This window comes from Arachis ipaensis, chromosome B7 (genome assembly GCF_059453495.1).
Source record: "Arachis ipaensis isolate K30076 ecotype BB chromosome B7, ASM5945349v1, whole genome shotgun sequence".
NCBI lineage: Eukaryota > Viridiplantae > Streptophyta > Magnoliopsida > Fabales > Fabaceae > Arachis > Arachis ipaensis.
The window spans coordinates 35,255,649-35,280,030 of NC_142442.1; the positions used below are offsets into that span (position 1 = coordinate 35,255,649).

Below are 24,382 nucleotides of genomic sequence, written 5' to 3' on the forward strand. Positions count from 1 at the left end.
GAATATGGGCTACTAGAGACGGATGGTCAACTTAGAGCTCTTTGTGGCATTAAGAGTAAGAGGAAGATGGCCAGTAATAGGAATTGTCAAGCAAGGTTCAACATGGCTGTGTGCTTAAAGTTTAAATGCAAAGGTTGGTGTAAAGCTCAACTGAATGGGTCTAGGAAGTTGTTTGGTCGCTTACGTGAGAATTCAGACTGCTTGCCACCCGGAGGGAACAATATTGCTCAACCAAAAGACGGGTGCAAAGGCAAGGTCTGGGACCCCGGAATCCATTCTATCAATCACCACTCTTGGGGCCTGGTCACTTGCTTTAACTTACTTGAAGGCTTTCTGCGCCTAGTTTGGGATCCCAGAGGTTACTGGAGATACAAACATTGGTGGAGATTCCTGGATGAATACAAGCATAAGCCACCATAACAGGGAGCTCACCAAATGTCCAACTTAAGGACTCTAACTAAGAGTGCTAGGTGGGAGACAACCCACCATGGTATGATCGTTATTTTTCATTTTTATTTAGTTTTATTTGTTTTCGAGTTTTATTTTATTTTATTGAACCTGGAGTTTTGCATCACATTCATATTAACACTGCATTCTGCATTTTTCAGACTAAAAAAAAAAAAGCGAGCACGCGACGCGACCGCATCAGCGACGCGTCCACGTCGCAAGGAGAGGGGAGAAAAATAAAAACGAACAGAGAGTTTCACAGGAGCAGCGCTGGAGGCGTGCCAATGGCACAAATTACCCCACGCGACCGCGTCGCTGACGCGACCGCATCACCTGGGAATAAAGCCCTCCCACGCGACCGCGTTACCCACGCGGCCGCGTCACCTGAAAATCGACGTCAACCGGGTGCATGGCCGAAAGTTGAGCTGGAGTTGGGCTGGATCCGTGCTAGCAGCATAAGCCCGGCCACGCGAACGCGTCACCCACGCGTCCGCGTCATATTGGAAATAAGGCCTCCCGCGCGATCGCGTCTACCACGCGATCGCGTCACCCTGGATTTTGGCAATACTGAGTTTTGAACAGAGAGTTGTGCGACCGCGAGGCTGCACTCGCACCACTAGCACAAATTGAGTCACGCGATCGCGTGCCCCACGCGTCCGCGTCACCCAACCTTATCGCGCACCACGTGACCGCGTCACCCACGCGACCGCGTCGCCAGCGTCGCACAACCTATCCAGATTAGTGCCAATTTTCTTATCTTCTCTTTTCTAATCCTAATTTCTTCCTTCTCTCTCCTTTCTCACTTTCTTTTTCTTCTTCTCATTCTTTTTTCCCTCTCATTTTATTTTACTTCATTTATTTGCATATTTCATTCATTGCATTATTCTCATTGGTGTTGGAGTTTTATTTAGATAAATGCCTTAATTTATTTGAGCAGATGGCTATTCTGAGGAGAGATTTGACAATTGACATTTATTCATGGCTCTCTTATACATTTGGATTACATTATTTTCATCCCTATTTTAACTTGCACACCCAGTGTTTGTGAAAAAAGCTTTTATGACATTTTAAATCTTATTTTATTTTACTCTTTCACTTGCATGCCTCTTTTTCACAACACTTGTGCTCTACATGTATTTGGGATTATCATTCACAATTGTCATCATTACACATGCTCTTTAATTCAGCACATTTATTACTTGATGCTTGAGCTATGCTTCTCATGCCTATTATTTGCATGTTTTAATCCCCTTGCATCTTATTATTTTGAATTGCCCCTTTTTGATCTTTATTGTTGTCTTTCCTACATGTTGTAGCTACCATGTAGTTGGGCTATCATCTTTCCTTTGGCATTCCTTATCACTTGAAATTTCCTCCCTTCCAGTCTTAGTTTTCTATATTTTACACTCTTCCTTTTTTCTTCTTCCTTAGGCATGGGTACCAAGAAAGAAAAAGAGAAGGCCACTGACAAGACACTAGCAAGGAAAGGAACCAAGAGATCTCCAACTAAGGCACCTCCATCTACAAGCGTCAGTTGGAGCAACCCGTCCACCTGCACATCTCAGCATGCACCGAGGACGGTGCAATCTTTAAGTGTGGGGAGGTCGATACCGATCTCCATGGGTTAGTTATCTCCTGACTCAACACCAAAATTTTTATTTTATTTGTTTGTTCATTGTTGCATTTGCATGTTTGATTGCATATTTGTTTGATTTTTTGCATATTTTACCACTTGGTTGAAGTAATATTTTCTTTTTCAAGAAAATTTTTAGAGAATTTCACTAATTTGAATAAAATTTAATGTTACACTTGTTTGAAGAGATATTATACTGGAACATGGTTTAGAGCTCGAACATACAAAACCTGTGAGATTTTGAGCCTATTTAAATTGGTTGCATTTTATCAACCATAATTTTGTTTTAGTGTGTATTTTTCTCTCTAAAATTGTGATCTTTGTCTTGCTTAATTCTATATTTCCATAATTTGATGTATACATGCACTTATATGATTGAGGCCTTTATTTCACTGAGCTTACATACCCATATGGCCTTACCTTTCATTATCCCTTGCAAACCAATTTTGAGCCTATTGTACCCCCTTTGTTCTTTTTATTTAGCACATCATTAACTCTAAGCGGAAAACAATAATGTCCTTAATTTGAATCCTTAATTAGCTTAGACTAGTGAGAGTGCTTATGATTTAAGTGTGGGAAAAGTGGGTTTGGAAACATTTGGTTTGAGAATTGAGTATGTTAGAATTTTCTGAAAATGTGAAAGAATGTTGAGAATATGTTCATGCATTCAATACTTTAATCATATGCATTGAGAAAAACAAAAGAAAAAAATAATATAAAAAAAAGAAAAATAAAGGAGAAAAAGAAAAGAAAAAGAGCAAATAATAAAAGGGGACAAAATGCCCCAAAGTAAGTGGTGAAAGCAATGCATATGTACTGTACTTGAAATTAGAATGCATGAATATGTGGAAAACATGGTTAATGGATGGTTAGATGTTGTATTATGATTACATGGATTGTCTAAAGTTAGGTGGAAAGTTTAAGTTAATTAAGGATTCAGATTTTAGTCCACTTGGCCAAATACAATCCTACCTTGACCCTAACCCCATTACAACCCTTAAAAAGACCTCTTGATATGTGTATCTGTGCATTAAATTTTTGTTGATTGGTAGAAGAAGAGCAAGCCTTAGAAAGCAAGGTTAGTAGAGAATTGAGAGATCGAACCTAAAACACTTGAGTGATTAGAGTGTATACACTACCAGTAAAGGTTCGATGCTCAATTCCTTGTTCCCTGCTTTCATAAGCTATTTTCTTCTTGCAAGTCTATTTGTACTTCATTTTTATGATTTGAATTAGTGAAATCCAGTTCATATTTGTTCTTGAAAGATTTGTTTATTTTTAACCAAGTAGGTAGAAACATCTTAGCATGTAGTTGCATTTCATACTTTCCTCTTCATCTTTATAGCTTCTCTTGAGCTTAGCATGAGGACATGCTAGTGTTTAAGTGTGGGGAGGTTGATAAACCACTATTTTATGGTTCATCTTGTGCTCAATTGAGTGGTTTTTATCTACTCTTTACCCACTTATTCATACTATTTGCATGGTTTTACATTTACCTTCATAATTATGTGCTTTGATTGAAAACATGCTTCTTTGGACTTATATTTGCTTATTACTAATCCTCTCTTATTACCATTACATGCCTTGATATGTGTGTTAAGTGATTTCAGAGATTACAAGGCAGGGATGGCTTGGAGGATGGAAAGGAAGCATGCGAAAGTGGAAGGAATACAAAAAGTTGGAGAAATTGCTAAGCTGTCCAGCTTGACCTCTTCGCACTCAAACGGCTATAACTTTAGCTACAGAGGTCCAAATGATGCGGTTCTAGTTGCGTTGGAAAGCTAACGTCCGGGGCTTCGATTTGATATATAATATGATATAGTTTCCCTGACGCTAGATGACGCGACCGCGTGATCCATGCGGCCGCATCGCAAGTGACAGAAATCAGCGCAAATGAATTCGCAACCAGCGAATTCTGGACTGTTTTTGACCCAGTTTGCGGCCCAAAAAACACAGATTAGAGGCTATAAAGTGGGAGAATACATCCATTCAAAAGAAGGCTCACATAATTCACTTCTCATGATTTAGATTAGTTTTGAGAGAGGTTCTCTCCCCTCTCTTAGGATTTAGGACTTCTCTTAGTTTTAGGAGTGACTCTCAATCCCAGGTTCTTTATTTTTATATAATTTATGAACTCTTCCATGTTACATATAAGTTTCTTAATTAATGTTATTTGAGGTATTTCAATTCATGACTGCTTTCCTTTATTTACATGATTACTGTTTCCCATCTGAAGACATCTTTATTCCAATAGATTTACTTTTCCCCTTTTGGTTTTGGTTAAGAAATCAGTAACTCAGGAGTTATCCAACTTAACAGCATAATTGTTAATTGTTATCTTGCCAATTGAGTTGAACTTCAATAATCCCAATCTTTTCTTAGGAATTAACTAGGATTTGAAGATTAACTAATTAGTCACTTGACCTTCCTCTGCTTTAAGTAAGGGTTAACTAAGTGAAATTAAGATTCAATTTTCATTATCATTGATAAGGATAACTTGGTCTAGAATTTCAATTTCTAATACCTTGCCAAGAGTTTATGTTTATTGTTATTATTTTATTTTACTTGTCACTTAACTAACTTTTTACCTTGATCCAAAACCTCCAATTTACAAACTCATAACCAATAATAAGAACATACTTCCCTGCAATTCCTTGAGAAGACGACCCGAGGTTTAAATACTCGGTTATCAATTTAAAAGGGGTTTGTTACTTGTGACAACCAAAACGTTTGCACGAAGGGATTTTTGTCGGTTTAGAGACTATATCTACAACGCGACTATTTTTATGACATTCTTTACTGGCAAAAATCCTAACGTCAATGCTCATGCTTCAAAACGAAAAACATGTGTCGACACGGATAACCTTTTCGCAACTAAAATTTTCAAGGACAGTGAAGCCTATTCACCACCCTATCGTACAGTACCATTAGTTGCCTAACTGGAATGCCGTATTCTTCAACTATGTACACTATATTCATGGACCGTCGAACCTTTGCGACAAAGTTAACTACACCGATACCTTCGATTTCCTTCCTCACGTCCAAAAATAACTCTTGTGTGTAAACAGTGGCAACAAACCGCTCAAGTATGTCCAAGCAAGTCGTGATCACTGGGTTGCCGTGAATGAACTTGAAGTGGGCCTCTAACTCATTATTCTGATACTCTCGTACCATCAACTCAACATTTTGCACCAGCTTAAGAACACTGTGCTTTGAATTAAGAAACTTTTTGACATTCGCATTAATCCCTTCACATCGAGAAGTTGTGCAGAATCCGGCACAGCATTTGTCTTTTAATTATGCATCTGCCCACATTCTTCGCTTATCATAAGTTTCCTTCGCCCAAAAACTATCATGAAGTCGATATTCTTCAGCACCTACATCCCACCCTGCCTCAAACTCTTCTATCTCCATATTCGAGTATATCCACCTAGTGAAAAGTTGTCTTAACCCTTCATCCTTCACATTCGAAGTCACGTTCTTCTCCATATGCCATGAACACAACCTATGTGTGGCCTTCAAAAACACTGCCTTGATTGCTGCCTTCATTGAGTCACACCCGTCTGTCACTATCACTGATGGCTTTTTGTTGCACATTACCTCCAACAAAATTTCAAGCAACCATGTGTATGACCCAATGCTTTCATCCAACACCAAACCAAACCCAAATATGGTTGTTTGCTTATGATTGTTCGACCCATGAAAGATTACCAAAGGTCTCCAGTATTTGGTTTTCTTGTAATTCGAATCGAACGAAAGCACATCACCAAAGTGTTGGTAATTAATGCGTGAGCATCTTTCCTATCTTTTCCTAGTGAATTTGCATTTAAATTGCTGAGTTTAATCAAGAATTAATTATCTTTTAGCCACTATGGATGCTACTTTGAGTCTTGTGCAATTCTGTTTATTTTAGGTAGCATTTGGATGGATTTGATGGAGTTTCTGCAGAGAAAGAGAAGAAACCAAGGAGCTGACCAGCAAGGAGCGACGCGTGTGCATACCTGACGCGAACGCGTGAAAAACAAAGTTGCACAGAGATGCGTGCGCGTAACTGACGCGTACACGTGACACGCAAAGAAGATCAGTGACGCGTACGCGTGACTGACACATACGCGTGACATGCACCACATGCAGAATTCGCAGAAAATGCTGGGGGCGATTTCAGGCCGAGTTTCGACCCAGTTTTCGGCTCAGAAACACAGACTAGAGCCAGGGGATAGCAGAGACTCAAGGGAGATTCACACAAGAATGATTATGCCCACTCCAAGTTAGGTGTGGACCCTACGAAGCAAGTGGTCCCCATCCATCAATTGAAGACATGCTGATTGCTTTAATTAATTCTGATTTAAACTTTATTTTTTATTTAAAATAGGAAAAGATATTATTTTAGTTTTAGAAGATAGATTTTAAATTAATTAGGATTAGATATAAAAGGGAATTGGAATTATTCCATAGGGGATTCCATTCCAGACTACCAAAATATATTTTATCAGAATCCTTATTTTCTCTTTGAACCATGAGCAACTAAACCTCCACTATTAAGGTTAGGAGCTCTGTCTATTGTATGCATTGATTTTATTGCTTTTCTATTTTAATTCATGTATTGATTTATGTTTCAAGAATTGTTTTCGTTCTTTATTTTATGAAATTGGGTGGAACGGAAGTATGAACCATGTTCTAATTGAGTTCTTGTATAACTTGGAAAAGCTCTTTACTTGAACAACAGCTTGAAAATAGATTCTCCTAATTTTTAATTATCTGGATTTAACGGGATACATGACATATAATCCTCTTATATTTGGGTAATTAGGATTTTTGTGGCATATAAACTAGAATTAAGCTTCACATTCTAATTGGAATTAATTGACCAAGGAATTGGCGGTTGATGAATTTTAGAGGAGACTAGAAAGGTCTAAGGAATTAGGGTCTAGTCACATATAGTTTGCCATGAATTAAATCTTGCATGATTAAAATAGTTAGTAAGAAAAATTAATCCGGAAAATAGATAACTCTGAAACCTTAACTGTTTCTCCATACCTTATTCCCAACTTAATTACTTGCCTTTCTTCAATATTCTTCATATTGTTTAATGTCTTTGAACTCTCAACACTATTTTCTGTTTGCCTAACTAAGTAAATTAATCAACCATTGTTGCTTAATCCATTAATCCTCGTGGGATCGACCCTCACTCACCTGAGGTATTACTTGGTATGACCCGGTGCACTTGCCGGTTAGTTTGTGGGTTATAAATTCCGCACCAAGTTTTTGGCGCCGTTGCCGGGGATTGATACTGATTAACAACTACCAGTTGTTTGATTGCTTAGATTAGGCGTTTTTAATTTTAATTTTATTTAAATTTTGCTTTATTATTTTCGAAAAAAATAAAAAAATAATATAAATAAATAAATAGCACTAATATTTTTCCTTAATTTCTGAAATTAAGTTTGGTGTCCCCTAGTTATTTTTATTTCAATTTTTCCTATTTATTTTTCTTGTTAATTTCGAATTTTTCTGTCCTAATTTTACCTACAAATTTTGAAATTTATTTATTTATTCTATTTAGTATTTTTATTTTATTTCTTTTACACAGGTTACCTCACTGGGAATTCTCTGCACTCTGATGTAGAGATTCCCATCTTTTCTTGTTTTCTGTTTGTTTATGCACAGGAACAGAGACAAGGAACCTCTCTTAGACTTTGATCCTGAACCAGAAAAGACTTTCAGGCAACGTTTGCAACAAGCAAGACTTTACAAGGCTGCAGAATCCACTATGGATCCTAATAATGCTGTTAATGCCAATGTGGCAAATCCGAATGGGGATGAGCAAAAATGGAGAGTGCTTGGCTCTTACTCTGCTCCTACTGCAGATCTTGATGGAAAAAGCATTGTGGTGCCTCCTATAGCTGCGAACAACTTTGAGCAAAAGCCACAATTGGTCACCCTGGGGTAACAAAATTGCCAGTATCATGGTCTTCCCCACGAAGACCCAAATCAATTTATTTCTAATTTTCTGCAGATTTGTCATACTGCGAAGACAAATGGAGTGAACCCAGAGGTGTACAAACTCATGCTCTTCCCGTTTGCTTTGAGGGATGGAGCAAAGCTATGGCTAGATTCCCAACCCAAGTAGAGTTTGAATACTTAGGACAAGGTCGTTATTGAGTTTCTTACTAAATTTTTCCCACCAAAGAAGTTGACTAAGCTTAGGGTGGAGGTTCAGACCTTCAGGCAGAGGGATGGTGAAACTCTTTATGAAGCTTGGAAGAGGTACAAGCTACTGATTAGGCAATGCCCTCCGGACATGTTCTCTAAATGGACCCCAACTAGACATCTCTTATGAAGGCTTGGGTGAAATGTCCAAGATGTGCTTAGATAATTCTGCAGGTGGTTCATTGCACAAGAAGAAGACACCGGAGGAGACTATTGAGCTGATTGAATTGGTTGCTAGCAACCAATATTTATACTCATCTAATAGGAATCCTGTGAACTCTGAGGCTCCTCAAAAGAAGGGTGTTATGGAAATAGAAGCTCTTAATGCTCTTCTTGCTCAGAATAAGCTTATGTCTCAGCAAATAAATCTACTTACTCAGCAGATGGGTGGCATGCAAGTTTCAGCTATCAACACCCAAAATCCACCTCAAGAGATCTCTTATGACATGACAGGTAATGTTATGCAAAATGATAATTATGATTATGCTCAATCCTTTTCTGAACAGGTCAATTACATGGGGAGTGCTCCTAGAAATCCCAATAATGATCCATATTCTAAGACATATAATCAAGGGTAGAGAAATCACCTAAATTTTGGATGGAGGGACCAACCTCAGAGACCTCAGAATTTCAACAATAATTCTCAGGACGACTTTCAACAAAACAATCACAATAACCGCCAATTTTAGTCTCAGCAGCAATAACCACCTCAGCAGGCAAACTCTAAATCCCAAGAAGATTCTAATTGGGAGATGATGAGGAGTTTTATGCAAGAGACCAGAGCCTCCATTAGAAACTTGGAAGTGCAAATGGGCCAACTGAGCAAGCAAATACCTGAGAGGTCTGCAAGTACATTTCCAGGTGATACAGTGGTGAACCCAAGAGAAGATTACAAGGTTATTCAATTGAGAAGTGGTAAAACAGCTGGCTCTGAGACAAGGGCCAATGATGAGCTAGTTGAAAAGAAAGCTCCAGAGGAGAAGAGGAAAAAAGTGGAGCACGCCCCTCCAAAGCGTGCAGACAACCCATTCCCTGACTCTCTTGACACGTATCCTATATTGCCAAAGGCTCCCGAATACAAGCCAAAAATGCCATATCCTTAGAGACTTCAGAAAGCTTCCAAAGAAAAGCAATTCACTAAATTTTTAGATGTCTTCAAGAAGCTACAAATCAACATTTCTTTTGCAGAGGCTCTTGAGCAAATGCCCCTTTATGCTAAATTTATGAAAGAATTGTTGACTAACAAGAGGAATTGGAAGGAGCAAGAAACCGTAGTGTTAACCAAGGAATGCAGTGCTATTATTCAACATCAACTTCCTGAGAAAATACAGGATCCAGGGAGCTTTGTGATTCCTTGCACCATTGGAGATGTCACCATTTAGAGAGCTTTATGTGATTTTAGAGCTAGCATCAATCTCATGCCACTTTTAGTGATGAAAAAGCTTCAAAGTGAGGAGGTAAAATCCACGCGTATTTCTCTTCAACTTGCTGATCTTTCTATTAAATTACCTGTGGGTGTTGTTGAGGATTTACTTGTGAAAGTAGGACCCTTTATTTTTCCTGCTGATTTTGTTATATTAGACATGGAAGAGGATGTAAAATCCTCTATTATTCTTGGTAGACCTTTTTTAGCTACAGGTAGAGCTCTGATTGATGTGCAAAAGGGTGAATTAACCCTGAGGGTCAATGAAGAACAGGTGGTCCTTAATGTTTTTGAAGCTCTCGAACATCCTAATGATTCTGAAGGGTGTATGAGAATTGATGTTGTTGAACCACTTGTTCAAGAAGTACTAGAAGCTGAGGTACTTGATGACATTATGGACCCTTTTTCTGAGTATGAATTAGTTGATGATTCACCACCCCAGAAGACTGTGGTTCACACGCCTGAAGCAGAGAAGGAAGCCCCCAAGCTTGAGCTCAAACCTTTACTTCCTTCTCTAAAATATGTGATATTGGGTGAAAAGGATTCATATCCAGTGATTATTAGCTCTTCCCTGAAGCCTGAAGAGGAAGAGGCGCTTATTTTAGTACTCAGGAGCCATAAGACAGCTCTTGGGTGGACCATTAGTGACTTGAAGGGGATTAGTCCAACCAAGTGCATGCACAAGATCCTCCTTGAAGATGATGCTAAACCAGTTGTGCAACCACAAAGAAGACTCAATCCAACTATGAAAGAGGTGGTCCAAAAAGAGGTAATAAAACTATGGGAAGCATGTATTATTTACCCTATTTCTGACAGTCCTTGGGTAAGTCCTGCGCAGGTAGTTCCCAAGAAAGGAGGGATGAAAGTGATCAAGAATGAAGAGAATGAGCTTATTCCTACCAGAACAATCACAGGATGGAGAATGTGTATAGACTACAGGAGGCTCAATACTGCTACAAGGAAGGATCACTTCCTCCTGCCTTTCATTGATCAGATGTTTGAGAGGTTAGCTGGTCACACATTTTACTGTTTTCTAGATGGATATTTTGGATATAATCAAATTGCAGTGGACCCTCAAGATCAAGAGAAGACAGCATTCACATGCCCCTTTGGAGTATTTGCCTACAGAAGAATGCCTTTTGGACTTTGCAATGCTCCAGCAACTTTTTAGAGGTGTATGCTTTCAATTTTTTCTAATATGGTTGAAAAGTTCATTGAGGTATTTATGGATGACTTTTCTGTTTTTGGTAATTCTTTTGAATCTTGCCTTAAGCATTTATCTCTTGTTTTGAAACGGTGTCAAGAATCAAACCTTATTTTAAATTGGGAAAAATGTCATTTTATGGTTACAGAAGGTATTGTTCTTGGACATCGGATTTCAAGTAAGGGAATTGAGGTTGATAGAGCAAAGGTGGAGGTAATTGAAAAATTACTACCACCAGCTAATGTTAAGGCAGTCAGGAGTTTCTTAGGTCATGCAGGATTTTATAGAAGGATTTTTCTAAAATAGCTAAACCTTTAAGCAACCTGTTGGTTGTTGATGTTCCTTTTGTCTTTGATTCTGATTGTCTGCATGCTTTTGAAACTCTAAAAGCAAACCTTACCTCTGCTCCCATTATAACTCCCCCTGACTGGGATTTACCATTTGAATTAATGTGTGATACTAGTGACTTTGCTATAGGACCTGTTTTAGGACAGAGACATGGTAAGCTTGTACATGTTATTTACTATGCTAGTCGTGTGCTAAATGATGCCCAAAAAAATTACACAACTATAGAAAATGAATTATTAGCTGTTGTGTATGCTATTGATAAGTTTTGGTCCTATTTACTTGGTTTTAAGGTTATTGTTTATACTGATCATGCTGCTTTGAAGTATCTTCTAACCAAACAGGATTCTAAACCAAGATTAATCAGATGGGTGTTGCTCCTTCAGGAGTTTGATATTGAGATAAAAGACAGGAAAGGGTCAAAAAATCAAGTAGCTGACCATCTCTCCAGAATTGAGCCTGAAGCAGGAGTACAACCACTCACAGCTGTGACTGGGACGTTTCCGGATAAGCAATTATTCCTCATTCAGCAGGCTCCATGGTTTGCAAACATTGCAAATTATAAGGCCATGAAATTTATTCTAAGGGAGTACAGTAGGCAACAAGTGAAGAAGCTATTGACTAATGCAAAGTACTATATTTGGGAGGAACCATACCTTTTAAAAGGTGTTCAGATGGTATCATTCAGAGGTGTGTTCCAAATGAAGAAAAACAGCAGATTCTTTGGTACTGTCATGGTTCTGAGTATGGAGGCCACTTTGGTGGTGAAAGGACAACTACAAAGGTCCTTTAGAGTGGGTTTTACTGGCCGACTCTCTTTAGAGACTCAAGAGAATTTGTGAAGCACTGTGACAGATGTGAAAAAGCCACTAATCTCCCTGCCAACCATGAAATGCCACAGCAGGAGATTCTAGAGGTTGAGTTGTTTGATGTGTGGGGTATTGATTTCATGGGACCTTTTCCACCCTCACATTCAAACAACTATATTCTAGTGGCGGTTGATTATGTGTCCAAGTGGGTAGAAGCTGTGGCTCTACCCACCAATGATGCCAAGGTGGTAATGAGCTTTCTTCTGAGATATATCTTTAGCCAGTTTGGTGTTCCAAGGACACTCATTAGTGATGGAGGAAGTCACTTCTGTAACAGACAGCTGGACTCTCTTCTGCAGAGATATGGAGTTCGTCATAAAGTGGCAATCCCCTATCACCCTCAGACAAGTGGATAGGTTGAAGTTTCCAACAGGGAACTCAAGCGGATTTTAGAGAAGACCGTCAGTGTTTCAAGAGAGGACTGGTCTAGGAAGCTTGATGATGCTCTTTGGACATACCGGACAGCTTACAAGACTCCTATTGGCATGTCCCCTTATCAATTGGTCTATGACAAAGCCTGTCACTTGCCAGTTGAGTTGGAGCATAAAGCTTACTGGGCAATCCAATATCTGAATCTTGATTCAGAAGATGCAGGAATCAAGCGAATGCTTCAGTTGAATGAGCTTGATGAATTCAGATATTCAGCTTATGAGAATGCCAAGCTCTATAAGGAGAGAACCAAGTTACTGCATGACAAGAAGATTTCCATCAGAGTCTTTGAGCCAGGACAGAAAGTGCTTTAGTATAATTTAAGGCTCAAACTCTTTCCCGGAAAGCTGAAATCCCGGTGGTCAGGACCGTTTGTGGTTACCAGAGCTTCACCTTATGGTTATGTGGAAATACAGGAAGAGAATTCTGACAGAAAATTTACAGTGAATGGCCAGAGGTTGAAGCACTATCTTGGAGGCGAGACCGATCACCAGAGGTCCGCTCATCTGCTGAATTAGCAGAACTGACCTTCAAGCTAGTGACGTTAAAGAAGCGCTTGTCGGAAGGCAACCCGATAATTTCGTATCCTTAGTTATTTTCGTAGTAGTAGTTTTATTACTTATTTGATTTTTATTGAGTTTTTACTGTTTTTCTGATCATGCAGCTATTTTATAACAGGAACCGAAAAAAAAAATGAGCACACGACGCGCAAGCGTCACTGACGCGTACACGTCATATGTGTGTGCGTGAAAAATAAAATTGGACAGAGAGTTGAGCAGGAGTGGGGCTGGAACTGTGCTGTGCGCATAATCCACATCACACGTACGCGTACCTCACGCGTGCGCGTCGTTTGCGCAAATGGCAACCCACGCGTGCGCGTCCCTGACGCGTACGCATGACCCTGAAAAATGGCGTCAATGAGTGTTTGGGCAGAGAGTTGTGATGGCTTGAGGCTGGAAGTGTGTTGGAGGCACAAAGTTGATCACGCGTACGCGTCCCTAACGCGTGCACGTCCTTTCCCCAAATGGCCATCCATGCGTGCGCGTACATGACGCGCACGCGTCATTTGAAAATGTTGATTTCCAACCCACGCGAGCAGAGAGTTGTGCGTGCGCGCGGCCACCTTCGACGATTCGCACAAACCAAGTCCACGCATACGCGTTGCATGCGACGCCCAACTTAAACCCCTCAGCGCCTGATTTCAAATCATCCACCCCCCCAATCCTAATTCTCTCTTGTTCTTTTATCCTTTTATTTTTCTTTCATCATACTAATTTTTATGTCTTTCTATGTCCCTCTCTGTTTTCAGTTCTTCTTTGCTTGAGGACAAGCAAACCTTTAAGTTTGGTGTTGTCGCTACGCTTATGGCTTTTCTGCTTATTTTAATAGCACCAAAGGGAGGCGAATCATCTTCATGGAGGAATGAGATGGCCACTATCATAACTGAGGTGGTTGAGTTCCTTTCATTCTATTTCTCTTCCGTCCTTATTTTGTTGTTTTCTGCTTTCTGTTGCTTTGATTGCCTGCATGATCTGTAGTACTTTTAGTTCTTAGAATTAGTTTCATTCTGTTATTTGTCTCATGTACCGCTTATTGAACTTGAATCTAAAAAGAAAAAGAAAAAAGACGTGATATATTGCTTGAGAAATTGAGTTTATATTGAAGAGTAGTCTTATTCACTTAAATGTGGTGGTATTTTCTGTGACTCTGAATGCATGACATGAACAATACATATTTAAATTTGAATCAAAGAATGTTGATGTACAAGGAACAGGAATTTAGAGAATTATTATGACTTCTCTGAAATAAACAAAAATTTAATCCTTGAAGCAAAAGAAAAAAAAGAGAGCAGGGTCCAAGGCTCTGAGCATCAATGACTAGGGAGGTCAAACATGATTAAAAGCTCAAAGAGTTGTTTCTCTAGTTATATGCTTGTGGTGTTCTTGTGTCAAGTAATCCTTGAGACAAAACATTTAGAGTCGAGATCAATTGCAATTAGAAGAGTATGCCAAAGGCTTTGAGCACCACTGTCTGGGAGTAGCTGAAAGAAAAATCAAAACTCCAAAAAGAGTTCCCCAGTTAAGTGCTTGTGGTGTTTCTGTGTCAAGTAAAGCTTGAGACAAAATATTTAAAGTCACGGCTAGGCTCAAGGTGCAAAGCACCAAAGAAAAGAAAAATTGCTGTGTTCAAGGGTTAAATTGAGTTACAAAAGATCAGAGAATTCATAATATTATCCGGATTCTAATTCCGAATGACACTGACATCCTTCTGATTCAAAGGAGAGTGAGATGCCAAAACTATTCAGGATTGCAGTTGTAAACCCCACTATAAGAAGGGACATGAGCTTAATTGAACTCTCATTCTCTTACAAATTCACATTCTAAGCTTGTATTAGTTTGGTTGCTTGAGGACAAGCAATGATTCAAGTTTGGTGTTGTGATGCGTGAACATCTTTCCTATCTTTTCCTAGTGAATTTGCATTTAAATTGTTGAGTTTAATCAAGAATTAATTATCTTTTAGCCACTATGGATGCTACTTTGAGTCTTGTGCAATTCTATTTATTTTAGGTAGCATTCGGATGGATTTGATGGAGTTTCTACAGAGAAAGAGAAGAAACCAAGGAGCTGACCAGCAAGGAGCGACTGATGCGTGAGCATCTTGTCTATCTTTTCCTAGTGAATTTGCATCTAAATTGTTGAATTTAATTAAGAATTAATTATATTTTAGCCACTATAGATGCTATTTTGAGTTTTGTACAATACTGTTTATTTTAGGTAGCATTTGGCGGAATTTGATGGAGTTTCTGTAGAGAAAGAGAAAAAACCAAGGAGATGACCAGCAAATACCGACGCGGACGCATGGCTCACGCGACCGCGCGGAATGGAGGAAATCACAATGACGCGATCGCATGCATGACGCGATCGCGTGGACTGGAATCTGCACAAATGACGCGAACGCGTGGACGACGCGGACGCATCACATGCGCCACGTGCAGAAAATGTAGAAAAATGCTGGGGGCGATTTCTGGGCCGTTTTTACCCAGTTCTTAGCCTAGAAACCACATATTAGAAGCTGCAGAATGGACAAATCAAGTGGTCCCCACCCATCAGTTGAAGACTTGTTAATTAATTCGAATTTAAATTCAAATCTTAAATTAGGAAAAGATATTATTTTAAGTTTAATTTTAAATATTAGATTTTAAATTTATTAGGATTAGTTATAAAAAGGGATCTGATGCCATCAGATTGGAACTCTGTACATTTTTACCTGAATCCTTATTTTCTCTTTTCCATGAGCAACTAAACCTCTACTGTTAAGGTTAGGAGCTCTGTCTATTGTATGGATTGATAATATTATTTTTCTATTTTAATTCATGTTTTGATTTATATTTCAATAATTGTTTTCGTTCTTTATCTTATGAATCTGGGTGGAACGGAAGTATGACTCATGTTCTATTTGAATTCTTGTAAAACTTGGAAAAGCTCTTTACTTGAATAATAGCTTGAAAACATATTATCCTGAATTTCTAATTGTTTGTATTTAACGGGATACGTGACATATAATCCCTTTATTTTTGGATAATTAGGATTCTTGTGGCATATAAACTAGAATTTGATCATTACCCTCTAATTGGAATTAATTGACCAAGGAATTGGCAGTTGATGAATTTTAGAGGAGACTAGGAAGGTCTAAGGAATTAGGGTCTAGTCACAAATAGTTTGCCATGAATTAAATCTTGCATGATTAAAATAGTTAATAAGAAAAGTCAATCAGGAAAATAGATAACTCTAAAACCTTAACTATCTTCTCCATATATTATTCCCAACTTAATTACTTGTCCTTCTTCAACATTTTTGATATTGTTTAATGTCTTTTATACTGCATCTCAAACACTATTTTCTGCTTGTCTAACTAATCCTATCAAACGCTATTGTTGCTTAATCCATCAATCCTCGTGGGATCGACCCTTACTCACGTAAGGTATTACTTGGTACGACCCGGTGCACTTGCCGGTTAGTAAGTGTGGTTGTAAAATACCGCACCAGCGACGCGTGCTCATACCTTACGCGTACGCGTGATTCGGAGCTGTCCATGGCGACGCGTGCGCATACCTGACGCGTACAAGTGAAAAGCGAAGTTGCACAAAGACGCATGCGCGTACCTGACGCATACGCGTGACACGCGAAGAAGATCAGCGACGCGTACGCGTGACATGCGCCACATGCAGAATTCGCAGAAAATGCTGGGGGCGATTTCAGGCCGAGTTTCGACCCAGTTTTTGGCTCAGAAACACAGACTAGAGCCAGGGGATAGTAGAGACTCAAGGAAGATTCACACAAGAATGATTATTCCCACTCCAAGTTAGGCGTGGACCCTACGAAGCAAGTGGTCCCCATCCATCAATTGAAGACATGCTGATTGCTTTAATTAATTCTGATTTAAACTTTATTTTTTATTTAAAATAGGAAAAGATATTATTTTAGTTTTAGAAGATAGATTTTAAATTAATTAGGATTAGATATAAAAGGGAATTGGAATTATTCCATAGGGGATTCCGTTCCAGACTACCAAAATATATTTTATCAGAATCCTTATTTTCTCTTTGAACCATGAGCAACTAAACCTCCACTGTTAAGGTTAGGAGCTCTGTCTATTGTTTGGATTGATTTTATTGCTTTTCTATTTTAATTCATGTATTGATTTATGTTTCAAGAATTGTTTTCGTTCTTTATTTTATGAAATTGGGTGGAACGGAAGTATGACCCATGTTCTAATTGAGTTCTTGTATAACTTGGAAAAGCTCTTTACTTGAACAACAGCTTGAAAATAGATTCTCCTAATTTTTAATTATCTGGATTTAACGGGATACGTGACATATAATCCTCTTATATTTGGGTAATTAGGATTTTTGTGGCATATAAACTAGAATTAAGCTTCACCTTCTAATTGGAATTAATTGACCAAGGAATTGGCGGTTGATGAATTTTAGAGGAGACTAGAAAGGTCTAAGGAATTAGGGTCTAGTCACATATAGTTTGCCATGAATTAAATCTTGCATGATTAAAATAGTTAGTAAGAAAAATCAATCCGGAAAATAGATAACTCTGAAACCTTAACTGTTTCTCCATACCTTATTCCCAACTTAATTACTTGCCTTTCTTCAATATTCTTCATATTGTTTAATGTCTTTGAACTCTCAACACTATTTTCTGTTTGCCTAACTAAGTAAATTAATCAACCATTGTTGCTTAATCCATTAATCCTCGTGGGATCGACCCTCACTCACCTGAGGTATTACTTGGTACGACCTGGTGCACCTGCCGGTTAGTTTGTGGGTTATAAATTCCGCACCAGTAATCAACCTGGCTCCCACCGTTAGCCTAAAACAAGTTCGCTAACATATTGTTGTCTGTCAAACTGTACCTAGCTATGCACATCGGATCTGACACTGCTTTTCCCTCTAAATAAATTATTGCGGCATTACCGTCTCCATCAACAATCTTCTCCCGCTTAGACTTCTCGATATAGTTATAGGCATCCTTTTTTGTGAAGCCCATCAGAGAATACCCCCCAGCTTGCCCTGCCATATAACCTAGGATCTTCGATGTTGGGACACCATGTGCCTACATGCCATTAATCTGTGCCTTAGCCGAAGAATTCATCTCTTTGAAGCTGTTGATCATATGAACCATCCTCATAGGAGTTAAATCATGGTTGTGATCTAGTATAACTTTTCTAACCCTCCAAATTTCACTGATCTCATCCCATAAGATTGATAGCTTTGTGTCACAGTTTGTGCGTGTCTCTGATCTGTAGTCCCTTTTCCTGTCAAGCCTTTCATAGTGTTTGCATTGTCTCAGCCCTGCTTTGTTACAAAAAAAATCTCCTCCTAATCACCCTTTCATCATCATCCTTTCCCGAGTCACCCTTGCGAACGCCGAACCCATGACATTTGCCGTATCTCTTATAAAACTCATAGGTTGCTTTGTCTGTGCATAACACCTTCCTTATCATATCGGCTTCGGTCAGCATTAGCACATCTCGATATTCAGTGACTTCTCCCTCCATGCCTTCATCACAACTATCAGCATTACCGTCTCCAGTCGGTGTCTCGTTTGTTTCAGCATGTGTTCCGCCACTAGCGTCCTCTTGAATTCCAGTACCTCGGTTAACTCTATCATCTAGTTTAGCCTCCATCCACACAATTACACCAGTGGCACAAATCACCTTTACTTGCTCAAAAGAAATGGCAAAGTAAAAATACTCAAAATCCAATAACATCAAATACACATTGTACTTTACAACATCAAATAAAACACATTACTGCATCAACTAACACAGATCTTGAGTTCTTTACTGCTACAACAACAAAACTGAAAATAGATTTTGCAAAATTTATTAACTAGAGAAAAAGAATTGAGAAGTTGTTTTTAGAACTTAAAACTAACATTGCATTGTATTGAAACTGAACTCAAGATTTAGCAGCATGTACAACTCCTATATAAACTACTTTGCAGAGGTTAAATTTGCCTAATTTTAATCCTACTAACCAAACTCATCTACCCAAACTAACTACATATATAACATTCCTCAAATAACAATTACCCATTTAAATCATGCATACATAATTATAACTAAAATCAGCATGATCAGTATAAGAAATATAAAGCCGATAACAAATACGTTTACTAATTTCTGACTTCACTAATTTGTTATTAAACTATCTTGCACAAATATGAATAAAACAACTCAACAAATCCACCAGAATATACTCTTTCATAACCTCCGATTTAACTCTACTAACCACTTCATGTATACATATATTGAATTCGAAATAAACTTTACCCTTTTCCTTTCCAGTGAATTTTCACCACCCTAACCAACAGTAAATAGTATTATGTCACCCCACAAAAATAAAATAATTAAAAAATACATACAGAACTATTATCTTCTCTCCTACATGCTTACTGATTACTGTCTAATGTGATTCCCAGCTTGCGAACTCCCCTTGTAACTTCTCACGTTCTCATCAAAACCGTTATGGACTGCCCCCTCAAATCTTTGGCAATACAAGAACCACCTTTTCCCATGAGGCGTCGTTCCTTCTGGCTTTTTTTTCCCTCTTTGTTTCATCTAGCTTTTACCGACAACAAGTTATTATTATTATTATTGACAAAATTTTAATTTTATTTCTTGGTACTCTATAGACATCAATCCAAAACGAAAAAAGAAACAAAATTACAATTGAAAGAATTTTTATTTTCAAAATATTTGAGTATTTTTGGACAATTTCAGTCCAATCACCTCCAAATAGCCTAATCCATCTACCTACCAAAAAAGTTCAACTGCAGCAATACAAAAACAACCTAGTTGTTATAATAGTCAAAAAACCAGTAAACCCTAAACCGATCACCGTCGGCAATCACCATCGCCCAATGCTCGTCTGCCACCGCCAGCTGCAACGCCTCCATTGCAAACATCGTTCAGGATGTGATGAGTCCATATTTGTTGGTGTATTTTAACTCAAATTGGATGGATTCTAGCACATGAACTCACACTTAAGCACCAAAATAGCATACTTTTGTGTTTGATCCCTGATTTGATCTTAAATGTGAAAACATGCGTTTTAATGCTTAGATTAGTAATTTTTAATTCCACTTTTATGTCATTCGATGCCGTGATATGGTTTGTGAGTGATTTCAGGCCTTAGAAGCAAGAATGGATGGCTAAAAGTGGAAGAAAGCATGTACAAGGGAGAAAACATGAAGAAAACAAGGAAAAGCACACACAGCAAGGTGTGCGTGCGCACAAGCAAGCGTGCATACGCACAAGACCGCATCAGCCAAGCGTGCATGCGCACAAGTACCTGTGCGTACACACAGGAGTCAAAACAGCAAAGTGTGCGGACGCACACATCTGTGCGTCCGCACAGGACCCAACACGTGATTTCATTAATGAAACACGTGCTTTGCGAATTCTGAGGCCTCTTGGCCCAATTTTTGAAGGCTCAAGGCTGAAATGAAGTGCTATATTAAGGGGGATTGAAGACATATAAAGGAATTAGAGTAGAAGGCCACATTTTACATTTTTTAGCATAGTTAATTAGGAGTAGGAGTAATGTAGAGTAGAGAGCTCTCCTAGGGTTTATCTAGTTTTTATGTAGCATTTTATAGCAAGCTCAATTTGGATCTTGATCATCTTTAATTGTAAGTACTCTAAATTTCCTCTTTAATTACATTGTCTTTATTTTCATTTCCTTTGTTTCAAGTCACTTTGTTTATAATTGCAATTTTGAGTTCTTGAAGTTTTAATTGATGAATTTTATGTTTTATGCTTCCTTTATGCTTGTTTGGATGTTTATTGTTGATTTTGTGCATAGTTGGTTATTGCTTTCCATTTTCCTTTGCAATTTCTTATGTTTTGTTTTTATGCACACAAGGTGTTTGTGAAAATGTCAACTTTGAGTCTTGAGTAGATTTTCCCACCTTGGCTTGTGGTTTGAGTTCCTAGGATACTAGAGTCATAATGTCCGACATTTAGTGGTAATTCTTGGGTAGTTAGTTGACTCTTGTTTCCATTGACGCTAGCCTTTTATCAACTAGTTTGATAAGTTGGTTAGGACTTATGGATTAAGGTCAATTATGCTTGCTTGACTTACTCCTCGATGATTGGGGTTGACTAGGCAAAATTGACTCATCATAATTACCATAATTGTGGTTATGGCAATGATAGGATTCCTTGGATCCTCATTCCCACGTCAAGGCTTTCATTACGTTTATAGCATTTTCACTAGTTTTGATCTTGTTTCCTCTTTACTTGCATTAATTACAATTTTGAGCATCTCTTAGTTCTTTTATTGCTTAGTTCTTTTAATCATTCATTTCTTACTTGAAAACCCCCCTTTACCTCACAACCGAAGGAGAAACACTTCCAATTGCATCCTAGGGAGGACGACCCGAGGTTGAAGTACTCTTCATCTCGGTTACTTTGTATTGAATTTATTATTTGATTTATGTTCAATTGTTGGATTTGGACTATACTTGCAACGGACAAATTCTACTTTTAGTGTGAAAATCCAAACCCGTGCATTTGGGCATCGTCAGGATGCTCGCAGCAGTAGCGCTAGAGACAAAGGCCGCGGCTCGCACTATTGTGCCATGCACCACACCTGAGACGGAGAATCACTGTCGATCACCATCGCCCGGTGCCAGTCCTTCACTATCAGTTGCAACGCCACCGTTCAGCACACTCGCGATAGTAATACCAGAAGAAGGTCGCGGCTCGCGACACCACACCAGCAACAGAGAATCGCTCCTCGTCCACCACCAACCACGCCGAGCTACCGCCAGGACGACGCAATATGATGTCGTCCACCGCTGCTTCTAATTCCAATTAATTTTGAGCGTCTGTCTCCTCCTTGTTTTGAATTTTTTTTTATTAGTTTTAGAGGTTTCTTTTTTCTAGATTTTAAATGTATCTTTTTTCTTTATATGTTTTAAAAGTTTTTTTCTTATGTTTTGGATGGTTCTTTTTCTTAGTTTTTGGATTTTTTTTCCAATTAATTTGAATGTCTTATTTTGTTAGGTTTTGAATTTTTTTTAAATAATTTGGATATCTCTTTTTTTTAGGTTTTGGATTTTATTTTTGTTATATTTTAAATATTTTTTATTAAGTTTTGAATATTTTTTTACAATGATTTTAGATGTGTATTTTATTTGGTTTTTAGATGTTTTCTTTTTTTTTTAATTTTAGATGTTTCATTTTATTTGATTTTGGATTTTTTTTTTCATGATAATTAGTGTATGTTCCCGTACTCTATATGGGATAATACATAAAATTATATAAAAAATTTATTAAAAATTAAATAATATATATTGTAATTATTATTATAATTATTTTACAAAGTTATAATTAAAATCAAACTCTCAGAATTTTTAATATTAAAATATTAAAAATAATTAATATTTGTCTTAATCAATTTGAGTTTGTTAAGTGATCATCTTACTCATCCACTTAAACAACTATTAGGAGTTAGAATCTCACCTTGTGTATATAGCAATCCATTGGCTAGCGATAAACTCTTAATAAATGGAGTATCAATACGTGGTTAGACTTGGCAGGAGTTTCCGAATACGCGGGTACCCGACCCGTCCATACCCGGATGGAGAGGGTAATAACTTGACCCGAGTCGGGGCAGATTTTGCTCAGGACAGGGCATGGTCGAGTTTAGGGTGTACCCGCCCCAGATATATACATATAAACACTTTTTAGAAATTAGGATTTTCCTCACATCACAGATTCAGTGATTCATAACTTCAGTCTATACTCTATAGCCATGCAAGATAAACTCAGTCATCCTCACCCAAAATCTTCTTCTTCTGGACTTCTTCACAAAAAATCGCATAGCTTCCGTCATCGTTGTTGCTGAGTCCATCGCCGCCTACCCCTTCACAACTCCCATCTTCCTTCACAGATCACAGCTCATGTCATCATCGCTGCTCATCCCGTTACCGTCGCTGTTGAGTCCGTCGCCACTTTTCTCCTGCCGAGTTCCTTTTCTCTAGGTAAATTTTCTCCCCCCCCCCTCTCTCTCATTGTGAGTCTGTTAAGTTCTTCTCTTCTTCTTCCACAGACTCATCACTTAGTCGCCGTCGCTATGAGCCCAGACGTTGCCATTACAGTTTCATCTGAGTCTATCACCGAATAAAATAGAATTTTTATTCAAGTTGAAAATAGACATGTATGAGATCATTTTTGCATGTAATTTTTTAATTTTCTCATCCAAATTTGATCTATGTGGTTGAGTATTTTAGTATGGAATCATCGTGGTTTTGTTGCAACACTAATGTGATAAAAGTTTCGGTAATTTCATAACTAATATATGAGATAGACCAGCAGATTTGCGCGTAAAACTTATAAGAGGTGATTATCTCAGGAAAATATATATTTATAACCCAAGTAGAAGATTGTTAGGAAATTATTATTTCTTAATATATTTATGGACAATACATATATTAATTATAATCGCAAATTAAGTAATTTCACATTAAATGACTTATATAACGATTTCATTTATTGTCATAAATGTTGAATTAAATAAGTCATTATTACTTTTGATTTGGATAAATAAGATTAAAATCATAGATACTATTTTATTTGAGTTTTAGGCTTTAATGAGTGTCACGCTCAAATATAAATAATGAGTTCAAGATTTTGGTCTCCAACACATCAAACTCGCCTTCGTAGCTCTTTTCCCACAATAAAATTGTGATTCAGCCCTATCAAAAATACAGAAGGTTTTGGTTGACGAAGATAAAAAAATCACAAGAGCCAAGCTCTCTGATCTCAATCATACTCTCGAATGAAGAGACGCTTCTGCGCTCTTAGTTATATTTTTTAATGATTTAACATGGATGATCTTGAGGTTGAGAAATCTTAAAATTTTCAGGTAAAATAGAAATTGTATTCAATCAAATGATAATAAATAATTTTATTGAATTAAATTATATTAATATGATCATTGGATGATAAAAAATGCAAAAAAAAAAAATAAATAATATTTTAAGAGTATAGAAATATTAAATTGTCCAATTTACTTTTTTAATCAACGATAATAAATATCTTAAATTAATTAAATTTTTCCAAAAATTATACACCTGAAACTATTTCATTTTTTCAAAAATATTTTGAAAATACAATGGTTCAATGAGAGGTTGACTATTGAGAATTGAATATAATATTTTTAAATTCGTATTTTCAATAAAAAGATATACTTAGTTCTATCCATCCTAAATAATTCTATATTTACTATTACTTATCC

General features: G+C 37.7%; 1 protein-coding gene across 1 annotated transcript; it reads right to left on the bottom strand.

Moving 5' to 3' along the window:
• Window positions 1–4,963: 4,963 nt before the first annotated feature.
• LOC148550823 (protein FAR1-RELATED SEQUENCE 8-like) lies at window positions 4,964–5,677 on the bottom strand. Its single transcript, XM_088494632.1, has 2 exons — window positions 5,394–5,677; window positions 4,964–5,285 (listed from the first exon to the last, which is right to left on the bottom strand). Exons 1-2 carry the CDS (start codon window positions 5,675–5,677, stop codon window positions 4,964–4,966), a joined length of 606 nt encoding a protein of 201 aa, XP_088350758.1.
• Between the last annotated feature and the right edge of the window lie 18,705 nt (window positions 5,678–24,382).

What these genes read in the sequence shown, in the direction of transcription:
- LOC148550823 (XM_088494632.1), bottom strand. Translation starts at nt 5,677, where the DNA reads ATGTGCAACAAAAAGCCATCAGTGATAGTGACAGACGGGTGTGACTCA. An exon ending in ACTTATGATAAGCGAAGAAT is followed by an intron (nt 5,286 to 5,393) that starts GTGGGCAGATGC and finishes TTCAAAGCACAG; the next exon opens with TGTTCTTAAGCTGGTGCAAA.